Source organism: Cygnus atratus, chromosome 2, assembly GCF_013377495.2.
Source record: "Cygnus atratus isolate AKBS03 ecotype Queensland, Australia chromosome 2, CAtr_DNAZoo_HiC_assembly, whole genome shotgun sequence".
Classification (NCBI taxonomy): domain Eukaryota; kingdom Metazoa; phylum Chordata; class Aves; order Anseriformes; family Anatidae; genus Cygnus; species Cygnus atratus.
The window spans coordinates 160,267,002-160,283,502 of record NC_066363.1 but is presented as its reverse complement, the minus strand read 5'-3'; the positions used below and the strand labels follow the sequence as shown (position 1 = coordinate 160,283,502).

The window sequence follows — 16,501 nt, the reverse complement described above, 5'->3', positions numbered from 1 at the left end:
TATGGCAGGCATTGTTCATAAACTTTCTTCCATGTGTCAATATTTTTGTAAAAGGGTTATTCCTGCCTTAATGTGAAAATACAGAACTTCCATTTGCAAACAATGCCTCCTGACAAGTCATGACACTGAAGCCATGGGAACTACAACAACTAGAACAGGGGTGTGATGCCAAATACAGCAGAACATTCAGCAAGTCAGAGTAGCAGACAGAATCCCATAGTATCTGGAGCACGAGACAATAGCACAGGAAGGAAACAATCCTACCAGAGCACACTGTGGTGAGATCCTGACTCATCGCTGTACCTGTATGTAGACACCCCCATGTCTGGGGTGCACGTGAAGGAGAGATTGTTGAGTATAGATTCACTCAGATTGGAAGGGACCTCTGGAGGTCATCTGATCCTAAAGCTGCTCAAAGCAGGGCCAGCTTCAAAGGTATAACAAACATGCTACAAGAAGACAGAAATCATTCTCTTCCAAATTAAGGTTTTGTGTAACAGGTAGGCTTTCCAGTGACTTGATCAGCTTTCTGACACTGCAGGGTAGTGCACTGAAATTAAGGCAATGCTCCAGGAAAAAAAAAATAATCTGAGACAGACCAAAGGGATTATCTAAGGCAATGGAACTGGAGCATGCTAAGAAACTTCTTCCTGAAGGACAAGAGCCCTGGTACTGTGAACATTAGTTGAACCCAGCTCAGCAAAACTATAACCAGATAGATCTGTTATATGATCAAGTAACCATGGGAAGATGTGTACCATCAAAACCCTAGATAAGCATAAGTAGTCAGCTCTCATCATTGGTAATTCCACTATACATTTCTTCATCCTCAGAGCCTCAGAAGAAGGCAGCACCATTATCATCCAAATCTAACCACAAACACTGATATTGCTAGGTGGTACAACTCACAGTAATCCCTCCAACATCCTATCTAGCAGGCTGGCAACGATGAGTTGCTAGCAGTCATGTTCTTCTAAAAGTTCTCACTCAACCCCCCAGAAAGACTGCTGCAGTTATCATCTGAGTGCCTGTTACAGGAGCATTCAGGAAAGAAAAATAATTTGTTACAGCAGCAGCTTGACTAATTCTTAAAAGGAATTATATTACACAGTAAGGGTCTGGACTAGCCTCCAATCTAAAGATCTGAGGTAGGAAGACCTCTTTCAAAACAAATTTTTAATCACTCTTTCACAGCTCATGAACAGTTTGTGAGGATAAGAATGTTCTCATCTTGCTCATTTCTTGGCTTCAGTGAGTCTACCAGTTTAGCAACACTGAATATGTGAAATGCTCTTTCTGTTTTTCATTTTGAATGTGTCACCTCACAGCTTTGATAAATACTATCTTTCCCCACGTGTTACAAAAGAGGGGGGGAACTGTGTGCTGAGAGGAAAGAGATACAGTCACCACCACATAAAGCTGTTTGAGTAGTGTATTTTATAAAACTCAGTCTTCATGACTGTATGAGCACTGTTGAACTATGAGACATCTCACTCATGTAGCTGTCAGAAGCAGATGAGCCCAGCCAAGCAGTAGATGCTTTGCACTGTTTGAACAGATTCAAAGTGCAACTACAACCTCTCCCAGCTTATGACATAGGGAGGTTTCTTTGTTTCCCATTTTTAACACCATGGATTCCAGGACATGCAGCAGCTCCCCTTTCCCTGAACTAGCGTAGTGAAGAGAATAGTGACAGTTCATCTGTCTCACCGTGCTGCCCTCCACATTGCTCGTTTCTCTGCCTCCAGAGCACGACGTTCTGCTGGAGAAAGCTCCTTCTCTTGACTGCTCAGGAGCTCAGGACTCTGCATTCGCAATCGCTCCTGGTGCCGCCGTTCAGCTTTGGCTGTCCGCACAGGTGCCACTGGATCCCCGGCTCCAAGATTTAATGGACTCAACCTTGGCAGAGAGAGAAAAGCAGTGAGAAACAGGCAGGCCTGGTTCAGTATAACTCTGTATGCTCTTCTGAAGGTGAAACGTGATGATCAACATCCACAATCAACTGTTCTGTACCACAATTAGGTCCAAGGATATCATCTTGGGAGATGGAAGGAGGACACAAGATTAAACTTCTGCTAAGAAGTTGGTTCCAATCAATTTCCCTTCTCCACAAAATTCTTCCTTTCACACCCTGTATTTGCTAAAAAGTAGGAGTCACCTGCTCTGTCATCTGGCAGTTTCTGCACAAAGGATATTGCTCATCTACTTACCCAGATATAGAGTTGGTTCTCTGTTCAGGCTTCATTGCCTCTTCCAGTGAATTCCTCTGTGAACTGTTGTTCTCATTAACCTCTGAGGACCTAGACCAAAAAAGCATGTCAGCTAACAGTATCGCAGGCTGGCATATCCAATGAGTGTTCAGAATATCCAAGCTCTAGAATGCAGTAATTAGTTCAGTTTGAAGACACAACCCTTAATGCTTATGCAGAACAGCTTTTTCTCCATTGCTGCAAGCATTTCCTTGTTGATTTCATAACTGTTCATGTTCTCTATGTTCAGAATTCATGTTCCTCATTTTGGCCAACCTCTTTTCAGTGGTTTGTGGGGATAGGAAAAGGGGCAATGGCCAAAAAATGGAGCACAGGAAGTTCTGCACCAACATGCGAAAGAACTTCTTCACGGTGAGGGTGACGGAGCACTGGGACAGGCTGCCCAGGGAGGTTGTGGAGTCTCCTTCTCTGGAGATATTCAAGGCTCGTCTGGATGCCTACCTGGGCAACCTGCTCTAGGGAACCTGCTTTGGCAGGGGGGTTGGACCCGATGATCTCTTGAGGTCCCTTCCAACCCCTACAATTCTGTGATTCTGTGATTTGGAAGTCAACCATGCCCCCTCCACTAACACACACACTCTTCAAATGTAATACACTGTGCTTGCTGACAAGTTCTTGCCCTGCCCTAGTCTGGCTCTTTCCAGCTCCCTGTACACAATGGGCAGCCCCATCGTGTACATCGAATGGCTGCTTCCAGCTTTTTTGTTTGCTGATGCTAGATATGCATAAATGTTAACAAAGGACGATCAATCCTCCTGAGTTGTAAGTGAATGCATGTCTGGGCTAGGGACAAATCCTGAGAGATCTCAGAGCCATGATTCTCAGTGCAGCCACTCTATGCACACTCTGCTTGACACACTGAGGATTTATGTTCATAACCAAATTGCTGCATGTCAGGTCAGCTGAACTGTAGGTCACACTGCACTGCTTTCCAGAGGTTAAGCACATGCCCCCAGTCACTGCTGCTCAGCTGGCAGTCAGAAAGCTTATTAAAAGTTTGAGCCCTTATTGTTACTGCTCAAGTTTATTTTTATTAAATTCCAGTTTCTGTTTCAGCATGACAAGAAAAAAAAATTCAAGATGCACACATTCAGCCTATTCCATTACCTCTACTTCGTACAAGCATGAATCAAAAGTCTTATATAAGCAGTTGCCTATTCTTACACAGATAAGCACTGTAAGCTTGAAGCTGAAAACATTCTCAGAGCCTTCCACCGTTAAAATCACTGCTGACTGAGCAAAGCAATCTGATGGAACCAGGTTTACTCTTCTCTAGCCTCCCACATTTCAATATGAAAAAAGTAGGGATAAGTAGGCCTTTGTACCAAACCAAGCAGCTGGTGTGCATTTGGCTGCTGTCCTTCTTTAGAGTTGACGAGTAATAGGCTAAGGTCAGCACAGAAGGTGGAAGGTTCTGAGTGCATTCATCATGTGAGAAGTTGCTCAACAGAGACTGGATAGAAACAATGGAGAGAAATAAGACTCAAAAAAAACCCAAGACGAGTGTTTTCAGCCTCTGTAAAACTGACCCCCCAAAAAAGTGTTTGGGAAAAAAAGAACATCTGTAACAGACTCAGAAGAGAAAGCCATAGAATCATAGAATGGTTTTGGTTGGAAGGGACCTTAAAGATGATCTAATTCCAATCCCCCTGCCATGGGCAGGGACACCTCTCACTAGACCAGGTTGCTCAAAGCCCCACCCAACCCAGCCTTGAGCACTTCCGGGGATGGGGCATCCACAGCTTCTCTGGGCAACCTGTTCCAGGGCCTCACAACCCTCAGATTAAAGAATTTTTCTTATATCTAATCTTAATCTACCTTCTCCTAGTTTAAAGCCATTACTCTTTGTCCTATCACTACACTCCCTGACAAAGAATCCCTCCCCAGCTTTCCTGTAAGCCCCCTTTAGATATTGGAAAGTTGTTATAAAGTCTTTCCGGAGCCTTTTCTTTTCCCAGCTGAACAACCCCAACTCTCTCATCCTGTCTTCACAGGAGATGTGCTCCAGACCCTTGATCATCTTTGTGGCCCTTGTCTGGCCTTGTTCTAATACATTTGTGTCCTTCTTGTGCTGTGGACCACAGGGCTGAACACAACACTCCAGATGGGGTCTCACGAGAGCAGAGCAGAGAATGGTTGAGGTTGGAAAGGACCTCCGGAGATCACCTAGACCAACCCCCCTGCTCAAGCACCTTGGAAGGGACCTTAAAGATCATCTAATTCCAACTCCCTCCCACCCTCACCCCACACAAAATGGGCAGGGACACCTTCCACTAGACCAGGTTCTTCAAAGCCCCATCCAACATGGCCTTAAACACTTCCAGGGATGGGGCATCCACAACCACTGGACAACCTGTTCCACTGCCTCACCACTCACATAGTAAAGAGTTTCTTCCTTATATCTAATCTAAACCTACCCTCTTCTAGTTTAAAGCCATTATTCCTTGTCCTGTCGCTCCACTCCCTGACAAAGAGTGCCTCCCCAGCTTTCCTGTAACCCCCTTTAGGTAGTAGAAGGTTGTTATAAGGTCTTCTCCAGGCTGAACAACCCCAACTCCCTCAGCCTGTCTTTGTAAGAGAGGTGCTCCAGCCCCTTGACCATCTTTGTGGCCCTCCTCTGGACTCATTCGAATACTTCCATGTCCTTCTTATGCTGGGGGTCCCAGCACTGAACACAGCACTCTAGGGTGAGGTCTCATGAGAGCAGAGTAGCAGGAAGAATCACTTCCCTCAACCTGCTTTTGATGTAGCTCAGGATATGGTTGGTTTTCTGGGCTGTGAGCGCACATTGCTGGCTCACGTCGAGCTTCTCATCCACCAGCACCCCCAGGTCCTTCTCCTCAGGGCTGCTCTCAATCCATTCTTCACCCAGCCTGTATTTGTGCTTGGGATTGCCCTGGCCCAGACACAGGACCTTGCACTTGTTCTAATACTTTTGTGTCCTTCTTGTCCTTGCACTTGGCCTTGTTGATTCTCATGAAGTTCACTAGACACACCTCTCGAGCCTGTCAAGGTCCCTCTGGATGGCATTCCTTCCCTCCAGCATGCTGATCACACCACACAGCCTGGTGTCATCAGCAAACTTGTTGAGGGTGCACTCGATCTCTCGTGACGCCCATCTACAAGAAGGGCCGAAGGGTAGACCCGGGGAACTATAGGCATGTTACTTTGACCTCAGTGCCAGGGAAGCTCACGGAGCAGATTATCTTGAGTGTCATCACGTGGCACTTACAGGGCAACCAGGTGATCAGGCCCAGTCAGCATGGGTTTATGAAAGGCAGGTCCTGCTTGACGAACCTGATCTCCTTCTATAACAAAGTGACACACTTAGTGGATGAGGGAAAGGCTGTGGATGTGGTCTACCTTGACTTCAGTAAGGCTTTTGATACCGTTTCCCACAACATCCTCCTCAAGAAACTGGCTGCTCGTGGCTTGGACTGGCGTACGCTTCGTTGGGTTAAAAACTGGCTGGATAGCTGGACCCAAAGAGTTGTGGCGAATGGAGTCAAATCCAGTTGGAGGCCGGTCACTAGTGGAGTCCCCCAGGGCTCAGTACTGGGGCCAGTCCTCTTCAATATCTTTATCGATGATCTGGATGAGGGGATTGAGCGCACCCTCAGTAAGTTTGCAGATGACACCAAGTTAGGGGCATGTGTTGATCTGCTCGAGGGTAGGAAGGCTCTGCAGGAGGATCTGGATAGGCTGGACCGATGGGCTGAGGCCAACTGTATGAAGTTCAACAAGGCCAAGTGCCGGGTCCTGCACCTGGGGCACAACAACCCCAAGCAGAGCTACAGGCTGGGAGATGAGTGGTTGGAAAGCTGCCTGGCAGAGAAGGACCTGGGAGTACTGATTGATAGTTGGCTGAATATGAGCCAGCAGTGTGCTCAGGTGGCCAAGAAGGCCAACAACATCCTGGGCTTGTATAAGAAGCAGTGTGGCCAGCAGGGCTAGGGAAGTGATTGTCCCTGTACTCAGCTCTGGTGAGGCCGCACCTCGAGTACTGTGTTCTGTTTTGGGCCCCTCGCTACAAGAAGGACATGGAGGTGCTCGAGAGAGTCCAGAGAAGGGCAATGAAGCTGGTGAGGGGTCTGGAGAACAAGTCTTACGAGGCTGAGGAGAGGAGAGCGGCTGAGGGAGCTGGGATTGTTCAGCCTGGAGATGAGGAGGCTCAGGGGCGACCTTATTGCTCTCTATAGGTACCTTAAAGGAGGCTGTAGCGAGGTAGGGGTTGGTCTATTCTCCCACGTGCCTGGTGACAGGACAAGGGGGAATGGGCTAAAGTTGCACCAGGGGAGGTTTAGGATGGATATTAGGAAGAACTTCTTTACCGAAAGGACTGTTAGGCATTGGGATGGGCTGCCCAGGGAAGTGGCTGAGTCACCATCCCTGGAGGTCTTTAAGAGACGTTTAGATGTTGAACTTAGTGATATGGTTTAGTGGAGGACTTGTTAGTGTTAGGTCAGAGGTTGGACTAGGTGATCTTGGAGGTCTCTTCCAACCTAGACGATTCTGTGATCTCACTGTCCATGTTGCCAACAAAGATGTTAAATAGTGCTGGTCCCAATACTGACCCCCGAGGAACACCATTTGTTACTGATCTCCACCTGGACACTGAGCCATTGACTGCAACTCTTTCAGTGCGACCATCCAGCCAATTCCTTACCCACTGAGTTGTCCCTCTGTCAAATCCACGTGTGTCCAATTCAGAGACAAGGATATCATGGAGGACAGTGACAAACGCTTTGAATAAGTTCAGGTACATTAAGTCAGATAAGGACAAATCCAAAGGTGGGTGCTGCAGTTTTATTCTAGTTTTATTCTATTTAGTGCAGCCTTATTTTTATTTGAAGTTTTATGAGAAGCCTTTTCTCATTCCCCAGCTCTGTGCCCAAGAATGAGAAAACAACATCAAAACAACATGGAGAACAAGTCCAGGAGAACCAGGAATCAATATCCTAAAAAATCAAAGGTAGGTCCAGCACCAAGGCTTATCACAAGTTAGCTATTACCAAAAATTAATGGCTCTACATACCAAAGCACAGAGCTGAAGAAGGTATTCTTCTGAAAAGAAAGAGCTGGAAAAACAAAACTCCATACTGTGTGGTTTTATGTTGAAGCTGAGGTAATGTCCAGCCCTCTTCCCTGAAAATTACTGATGCTGAGACACCTCTGACACATGTAGGTGGCACTGAGCTAGCAGTCTTGTCTTACCGAGTTCCTGGAGGCTGGATGCTCCTTCCATTTAGCCTCTCAAACTTGTACTCAACTCCTTCAATGATGACACTGGACTGCATGCTCATCTCAGGCACTTGTTTTATCATCTCATCCTCTTCCACTTCTTCTTCCAACAGAAGGGTACGTTTCTGCTGCAGCTTTCGAGCTGTCAAAATAATACAGACTCATCTTACATCACAAGGCACTCACTAAAACCCCACAGGGATGAAGCCTCTGGGCAGGAACTTATGCTCATCATCCCTTCAAGTCTGTGCTCTTCACCATTTCCTTTGTTTCTCCTCCACTCCACTAATGTTTCAGATGTAACAAGCTCTACTGCATTCCCTCGGTCCTGCCCTCCCTAGTCAATAAGCCTCCAATCCTAGAGGTTTATTGTAGTTTAACCCAGCAGGCAGCTAAGCACCACACAGCCATTTACTCACTCCCCACACACAGTGGGATGAGAGAGAATACTAGAATATACAAAAAAAGTGATGCAGAACCACCACTGACTGATGCCCAGACTACCTGAGCAGCAACAACCCCCCCCCCCCCCATTTTATTGTTCCACATGACATCATATGGGATATCCCTTTGGTCAGTTTGGGCCAGCTGCCCTGGCTGTGTCCCCTCGCAGCTTCTTGTGCACCTCCATCCTCCTCACTGGCATGACAGCATAAGATGCTGAAAAGTCCCTTACTAAGTGTAAGCACTGCTCTATGGCAACTAAAGTATTAGTATGTTTAAGCATTATTCTCATCCTAAATCCAAAACACAGCACCATACCAGCTACTAGGAAGAAAATTAACTCTATCAACTCTATCTCAGCCGGAACCAGGACTGGAGTGCTGAGGAACCCCCTCCTCTTGGCACTGAGTCAAAGGGAACCATTAGGCAGGCAGGTAGCTGCACAGGACCCAAGAGGAACAGGGACAAAAGGGGCCTGTGAATAGGCTACTCTCTGCAGGCAGGTGTTCTGACCAATCTACTGTAACTGCAAAGTAATAACGATGCTTGGCCTCTTTTATTAAATGCTTTTAAAATAAGAAAATGCAAATGGAACACTTGTGCAAGTAAGCGTGCCTAATTCAAAACATGACTAGGGATCTTTATGACAAGATTTAGAAATTTCTAAAGCTGTAGTTTGCTGGCAGTGGGAGCACAAAACAGCAGAAATCTTTGGGTAACTGCTAGAATTGCAGAGATCCAGAGGATGTAATTTATGATTTTGAAGTATTTTACTGGGATATTTCTTCCTGAGTAAGCTAAAATTTCATTTATTATCTGGACAATCTTCACTGTGAGATTTCTCTTCCCCAGGTTTTTTTTTTTAATTCTTGTACTCAGAGTTGTCCTGATTAGAGATTGTGTTTTACACAGTAACCGTGGAGCGGCCAATAAACTCATTAAAGTTCACATATGTCAAGCAGTTACCATGCGTTTTTAATAACCACCCACACACTTTTGCAGGTCTTGGATTCCTGGTGTGTGTGCTATCTCATGCCTCCCATAGAGGTAGGATTCACTTAACAGGCCAAATTTCCCTGCACAGATTGAAGCATACCTTCTTCTTCCTTCATCTTCTTCAGGTCATCCTCTCCTACCAAAGAAACACGCTTGGGAGGCTTATCCATCTGCTGCTGCTTAACCTCAACTTCAAAATACTTCTGCCTCTCACGGAAGGATCGCTGTTCGGGGCTGTGCAGTCCACTTGGCATCAGCACCTGTGGGAGATATACCAGCACTGTCCACAGAGTGACCAAGCCAAGTCTCTCTTCCCATACCACCCTGAATGCATGCCCTGTGCGCGCCCACCCCACTCACATGCTCCATACCTACACCCTCCTCCTCCTCCCCAGCCCTTCAGTGTGTGCCCGCACTGGGATCCGGTCTCCACACCCACAGTCCCGAAAGCCTGAATCCTCTTTGAGTCCCTGTCCTAGTTCATGCTCCAGTCACCAGAATTCACCTCTGGGGCAGTTTTGGGTTTCTCTGTGCTGGTCTGACCAGGCAATTCCTAAGGATACAGAGAAGTGGGCACACTCTAAACAGAGGGTTTTCTACCATCACTCCTCTCCCACAACTAAGTGTCAATGATGCAATATAAAACAGCAGCAGTCAGGGACATCAGCTGATGAACTGGTTCACAGAACAGTCACAGAATTAACACAAGGCAAGGCTGCTTCAGACTTCGCAATTCTGAGTAGTGGGCAAAGAGGATTTAAGTTAATTGAGGGATAAACAGAAACAGATGGTGACAAAAGTTTTTGATTTTAAAAGGGCAGAAACTGAAACTTACAGGGAAATCAATGAATCAAACAGGAGCAGAGGGCTTAGCTTAAGATGGAGGTTTAGATTTTCTTTAAATCAAAGATATAACTACGTAAAATTTACTTCTAAGAAGTGGAAATTTCATTATCAGGAAGAAAAGACATTCTTATTTAGCACAATAAAATAACAGAATATTGGAAGAGTAGAATTACAGGGAAAAGAAGAAATTGATCCACAACATCCATCCGTATACCAGAAATCAGAAACTGTAAGGGTAAAATGAGAACTGCCAAGAGTTATTAAAAATCTCACCCCTGCAGATCACTGTTCAAGAATTCTGAATGAAAAGACCCAAGAAACTCAAAGTCTGACAAGCATCTTTTTTTAATTGACTTGTTTGACTAGGTGGACGTTTATGTCTAAAAGATAGCCAATATCTTGTCAGAATCAAGAAGTAGGCAAAAACAATTTGAGAAGCAGAGCCACCAGTCTAATCTAAGCACTGTAAAAAACTCCAGGACAAATATTCAAGGATGAAAATACAACATGAAAATAAATGGAAAAAAGTATAATGGAACAGGTGCAATGAGGATTAATCTAATACCCTCATTTGATAATATAATTTTTTAAACAAAGAACTGCAAAGATCTGTAGTCTTGAGACTACAAACATCAGTTTTGTGACCAATCTTGGTTAACATTTGCATTGCCAAATTAGAATCAGAAACGAAGGAGGCATGAAAAAAGTTGATGAATGACAAAGAAGACCAGAACACAGATTCACAGAAATGCAGAGTTGTCAAAGGTCTCTGCACTTTATTTCATTCATCCACTCCACTAAATGGAGATAAGTACTGTTAAAATTCAAGAAGGTTTGGAATAGCATCCTGGAATGATAGGTTGCTTTGAGGAGGATGAAAAGAATTTAATTTAGTAGTACAAAATACAAGGTGAGCTACTTCAGGATCAATAATTGCTTCCTAAACCATAACACAGCAGCTAGAACTTGAGAAATCATCTGTGTACAAGATGAGTCAAGACATCTAACTCATGAACCTAGTTCATCCTCAACATCACACACAGCATATTTCTTTGGGGTAAACAAATTGCTACCTCCTTCCTACCCTCGCACTTCCCGTGCTCACTTGCAATATTTTATCTTCTGTGTGTTCCACTGTTTGAGCAACATTCACCCCAGTCAGCACTAGTTACCTGTGTCTCGAGCAGAGGGTGTGACAAGGGTACTGCTGCAAAGGTCTTGTATGCTTGCTTGACATTGATGGGAATCTCGTCAGGAGAGGGTGGTGAAGGTGGCTTTGGCTAAAGGGACAAATACAGAATATAACAAGAATCACAGATTTATAAAAAAACACCACCAACAACAAAACAAACAGAAAACGAGGGAAACACTGCAAAATCCTCAGCGTGCAAAGCCTGGAATACAGAAGGGACAGCTACTGCAGCCTTGTACAGCAAGGTGAGCAGTGGACACTATATACAGCAGCACATGTAACATAGCCCCGTTTTATTTCTTGGATGGTGGAGGACTGATACTTCTGGTGGTACAGATCCACATTGACTTCACCAGAATTTTGTGACTGATCTCTTCGCCAAGGCGTCAGACTACTCTCTTGATCCTTAAGGATTTCCAACCAATTCAACTAGAATGCACTTATTTGAATCAATGGGCTTTGGACGCTGGAATACAGCAGATATACAGTTGACTGACCCTTACTTAGAACTGAATTAGCCAATTTTAGTCTACTAAAAATGGAAGATAAGTCCTGGCTTTATCTAGTATTTCTGACTAAATGAGCCTTCCTCGTGGGAAGGGATCTATCAGTCTCATTCTATTTTTATTTTTTTTTCCCAGTGGCTATTGTGCTTCTGTTTCTAAAATGACCAGTCGATAGTTCTGCACACTTCAAGGCTAATGGTCATAGCCTCCTAAACCAGTGGCAACCCACTCAGGGATCAATAATCTGGAGAAGAATAGACTTTGATCTCAAATCTTCCCTTCACTTATTCAGAGAAATGTCTGTAATTTGCTATAATTTCACATAGGTTTCAATAAAAGGGAAGAGCTATATTACAGGTACACAAGTCATTACAATTCTTACCAAGGCAAAGACCAAAATACCTAATCTTTCTCTCCCATCAACATACATCCCAGATAAAAATAGTCTTTGAAAAACAATTATTTTGCAAATCAAAAAACTTACTATCAGCGAGATGATATTGGCTTTTGCTCCAAGATGCAAGACATTGACAGAAAAGGGTTCTGAATGATTTACGCCTCAACAGAATGCAACAGTTCATAAATAAGGATTTAAAACTAACTGCTGTGAGGATTTCAGCCACAATTCAGTTTCAACAATGCAAGATTTTTGAATGGATAAGTGAAGACACAAGGCAGGCTGGTGAGGCTCTTTTATGTTAGAAAACTGAACAGGACACATTGACTATAACTCTACTTGTAGAGTACGGGTTCTTAATCAGGGCATCCAGTCTGATGCAAATTCAAAACCAGCTTTAGCTAAGGCACATGATCTTTAAACTACAAAGACACCACTGGGAGGCTGTGTTCAGCCTACCCACCAGAAAAAGTGGCACTAGAGCAGCCTAGGACAAGCTTAGCAAGAAAGAACTGCAGGCCACTTACAGAGTTCTGGATACTGGAGCACGGCTCAGGTTGCTGGAAGGCATTGGGGCTGTCCCTGTCCTCCGAATTATGTGAAGCAGCATTTTGACGCACTCGAGAAAGAGGCTGAATGACACCTGGTTTGGTCTGCTTGTGTCAATATCACATAGTAGGGGAAAAAGCAGAGGCATAGAGAGAGAGAAGAGAGGTGAGAAGTTTGGGGAGCAAGGCGTCTCTGGCATGCAAGTGAATAAGACAAATCCATGCACCTGAGCTCAATTCTACCCAATTCAAGTAGTTCAATTCAATTGAGCTACTGAAGCAAACACCAAACACCAAGCAATGCCTATGGTACAAGTACTTGTACAGGCAAAGAGATTCAGACAAGTCAAAGTGATAACAAGAACAACAAAGAGAAAGCCCAGGTCACAAGGAAGAATCTACCATAAAAGTGGCAGCTACAATGGTCAGAGGGGTACGGCACAAGTATGTCGGAGCTGGGAGAATGTACGCATCATGAATGGGAAATGCAGTTGGGAAACATCAGTGATAAATGGGTACTGGCAAAAGCCGGAGGTGCAAATGAATAGAGAACCAGCTAGGCCTCCAATTAGAAATGCAGACACAGATAGGAGCAAAGAGTGGACATAAAAGTCTGAGATTTGACCTAGATGCCATCACTGCTGGTTGTTGTGTGGAAGTGAACAAAACATCACATACTAAAGAGATTAGGAGCAGAACTTGAATAAGCCAGCAAAAAACACGAGTGAAAGCTGCAAGTGTAAACAGGAATAAAAACTGCAAGAACATTTGCATCAAGTTATCAAATTAGGAATATTTAAGTGCATTTGTACAAACTTGACGTGTAATGGAGGACTGAAGGAGAGTACAAGAGCCAACATTGAAACTTACACGGCTGAAAGTAAGCACACACAGAAGAAACAGGTAAGCTCTATGCACTGCAGAACGCATAGGGACATTACAACGAAGTCTCATAACAGATGTACTTACTGATTTACTATCATCCTGTGATGCAATGAAATTAATGGAAGCCTGAAAACAGAAATAAAGGTGTAAATGTGAAGACCAAGCCAGAACCCTTTAGCTAACCCTGCTCCATACAAAAAAAAAAAGATATAAAACTCTTTACCCACACCCCTCTCCCCATACCAGAAAAAAATCTTAAGTCCCATATCAACCCCTGAAATACCTTCTTCAGGTGGGGAGCCCATGTCCAGAGCCCTCCCACAAGAGGAACTGCTCCTAGTTCCTCTGTGATGTGAGGAGGCACTCACAGCTCCCTGTGTATCTCCATGCATTGACCCCCACCCTCTCCTCTTCTGCTCCAGCTCAGCTGATCTTGGCCCTTGTTTACATCCCCTGCACTCTGCACTTGCTACTGCACTCGAGCAAAGCCATCAGCACCACAGCTTCTCTGCCAGAAAGCATTCCCAGATGCCATCTCATCAGTATCTAGTGGGAAAAGCCTCTCATGCCTTGGCTGGCTGCTCTGGCCACTGCTCTCTGCATTGAGCGCGCGGTGCACACCAAGACCAAGAGCTGGGGAGCACAGAGCTGGCGGAAGATGAGATGAGCAGCGGTGCCGGGTGAGAGCAGCACAGAGCAGCAGCACACACTGCACACCAACAGGCACTTACAAAGCGGGTCTCCCTGCCTGACAGGTGAGCAGGCCGAGTGGCTGCAGGTGTCTGGAGAGAGGTAACACCAGAGGATCGCCAGGGGAGAAAATGGAGAGAAAATGAAGAGACCATGGTTCCTGCATGAGAGGCTGAGACAAGTACCTTTCCCAGCACAGAGACTGCAGTTACCCAGAGATGTCAGTGCCCCCCGCAGGTCCTTGCTGCCTGCCGTGGAGGAAGCCCCACTGCTGTCCCCTGTACATACGCCCAACCCCACCACAAACAGATCCTTCCTCCCCCTGCCTTGCTTGCTCCCCATCAGAAGCTGGCAGAACTCAAGGCCAGGCAATACCATCACGATGCCAGCCTCTGGAAAAAGGACTTGACTTCTCTGAATAATTCTCTGAGCTCTGAAATAAGCCTGTAAATTCTGGTTTGACTACAAGATGTCAAAAACAATGAATTTACATTAAAAATAGATGGAGACAAAGAATTAGAGATGCCATTTCTTGGAATTTCTACTTTGGAGCAACAACCTGAAGGTCAGTCTCCTGAAATCCCAGAAAACGTGCAAGCCACATGGCTAGTAATTGCCTTATGTCCTTCAGTATCATCCAGGGGACCTGTTCCATTTTGTGTAACATTCACTGTCCAAAGAGAACTAAATCTACCAGATATAATCTTACCTGACATGCAGGAGACTGCTGTACAAGGTTTTGATTCAAAAAGTATTAAATCATGTAATTGTGACAGAAAGCTCATGTACATAACACGGGTGGAGAATACCACTAGCAAGACTAATGCTTCACTAACTGTGACACCAAAACATCTTCAAGAACCTGAGTCATTAATTCGTAACAAAAAGCATCAGGGGTATCACAAAAGCTGCCAATGACACGTTGGAACTAGGGACATTCTAGCCAAATGCTAGTTTAATTCAAAAAAACCCAAACCAAACCAAACCAAGAAAAAACCACCCAAAACAACAAACTCACAGTGATGGTACTCAAACATTGAAACTTTGGAGATGGTGTCTAGAAAGATGTGGACTGTCAGTCTCTGAAGGTGTTCAGAATTTGAGTGGACATGGACCTCAGTAACCTGATCTAATTGGGTCTATTCCAAGCAGAGTCTTAGTCCAGAGGTCCCTTCCACCCTAAATCACTCTGTGAGCAGATACAGGGCCACCCTTTGAGACCTGTGCTTGTTTTTTAACTGAGAGCGGATGTTCTTTAAATTCAGAGTAAATCAATATCACAGAATCATAGAATAGTTTGGGTTGGAAGGGACCTTAAGGATCATCTAACTCCAAGCCCCCTGCCATAGGCAGGGAAGTCACCCACTCGGGTGATCAGGTTGGCCAGGGCCCCATCCAGCCTGGCCTTGAACACCTCCAGGGATGGGGCATCCACAACTTCTCCAGGCAACCTGTTCCGGTGCCTCACTACCTTACAGTGAAGATTTTCCTCCTAATGTCTAGTCTAAATCTATCCTCTTTTAGTTTAAGATCGTTCCCCCTTGTCCTATCATTATCTACCCGAGCAAAGAGTCCTTCTCCATCTTTTTAATAAGACCCCCTTTAAGTTTTGAAAGGCTGCAAGGAGGTGTCCCCAGAGCCTTCTCTTCTCCGGGCTGAACATCCCCAGCTCTCTCAGCCTTTCTTCATATGTGAAGTGCTCTAGTCCTCTAATCATCTCTGGACTCGTTCCAGTATGTCCATGTCCTTCTTGTGCTGGGGGTCCCAGAGCTGAACACAGTACTCCATATGGGGTCTCACAAGAGCATAGTAGAGGGGGAGAATCACCTCCCTCAACCTGCTGGTCATGCTTCTTTTGATGTAGCCCAGGATATGGTTGGCTTTCTGGGCTGCAAGTGCACATTGCTGGCAATATCTAGATTTCTTTCTGATGTAGAATGAGGAGTATCATCTTCACCCCAAGAATACTTCTTGATAAAAAGACCTTAATCTCAAAGAAAACTGGCAGGTAAACTGCCCAAAATACACCTCTGAGGATCTGCTGTCAAAAAAGCAAATAAACATATGGAGCTAAAACAGAATGCATTGAAATACCATTACTTTAACAAATAGTATCTTCTTCCAATCTTACTGTGTATCTGGTGCTCACTTGATATCAAAGGATCTAAGAATCAAGGAAGATGTAAGATAGGCTACGGAGGCAATAGAAGATGGAGTGAGCTATTGCTCACTACAGCTCCACAGTTGTATTCGCTACCCCCAGCCATGTGGTCCTGACCCTTCTCCTTTGTCAGTGTTAATGGTCACCTCACCCCAAGATGATGTGATTCACCTCATTGAGCAGGCTAAAAATTAACAAAGCAAAAAAGTAGATAGCTTTTGTCAAGCTCAGGTTGCTGATATGACTGAGCCAAAGATCTGTTAGCTGCTGGGTCTGAATAGTAGGAGTGCAGTCATACTCCAAAAGGAATGCAACAGATGCAAAA

The 16,501-nt window shown here is 44.9% G+C and overlaps 1 protein-coding gene across 6 annotated transcripts in view; it reads right to left on the bottom strand.

The window, feature by feature from the left end:
* SCRIB (scribble planar cell polarity protein) overlaps nt 1-16,501 on the bottom strand; it is a 119,744-nt gene that overhangs the window by 15,902 nt on the left and 87,341 nt on the right. For 4 of the 6 annotated variants that reach the window (XM_050709148.1, XM_050709149.1, XM_050709150.1 and 1 more), the window contains 6 exons: nt 13,410-13,451; nt 10,970-11,077; nt 9,052-9,211; nt 7,485-7,653; nt 2,211-2,300; nt 1,711-1,899 (listed from right to left, as the gene is read on the bottom strand). In XM_050709148.1, coding sequence (XP_050565105.1) covers nt 1,711-1,899; nt 2,211-2,300; nt 7,485-7,653; nt 9,052-9,211; nt 10,970-11,077; nt 13,410-13,451 — 758 coding nt within the window. Of the gene's footprint in view, nt 1-1,710; nt 1,900-2,210; nt 2,301-7,484; nt 7,654-9,051; nt 9,212-10,969; nt 11,078-12,419; nt 12,546-13,409; nt 13,452-16,501 lie in introns of all 6 variants that reach the window. The other 2 variants (XM_050709147.1, XM_050709146.1) reach the window with 1 other exon arrangement.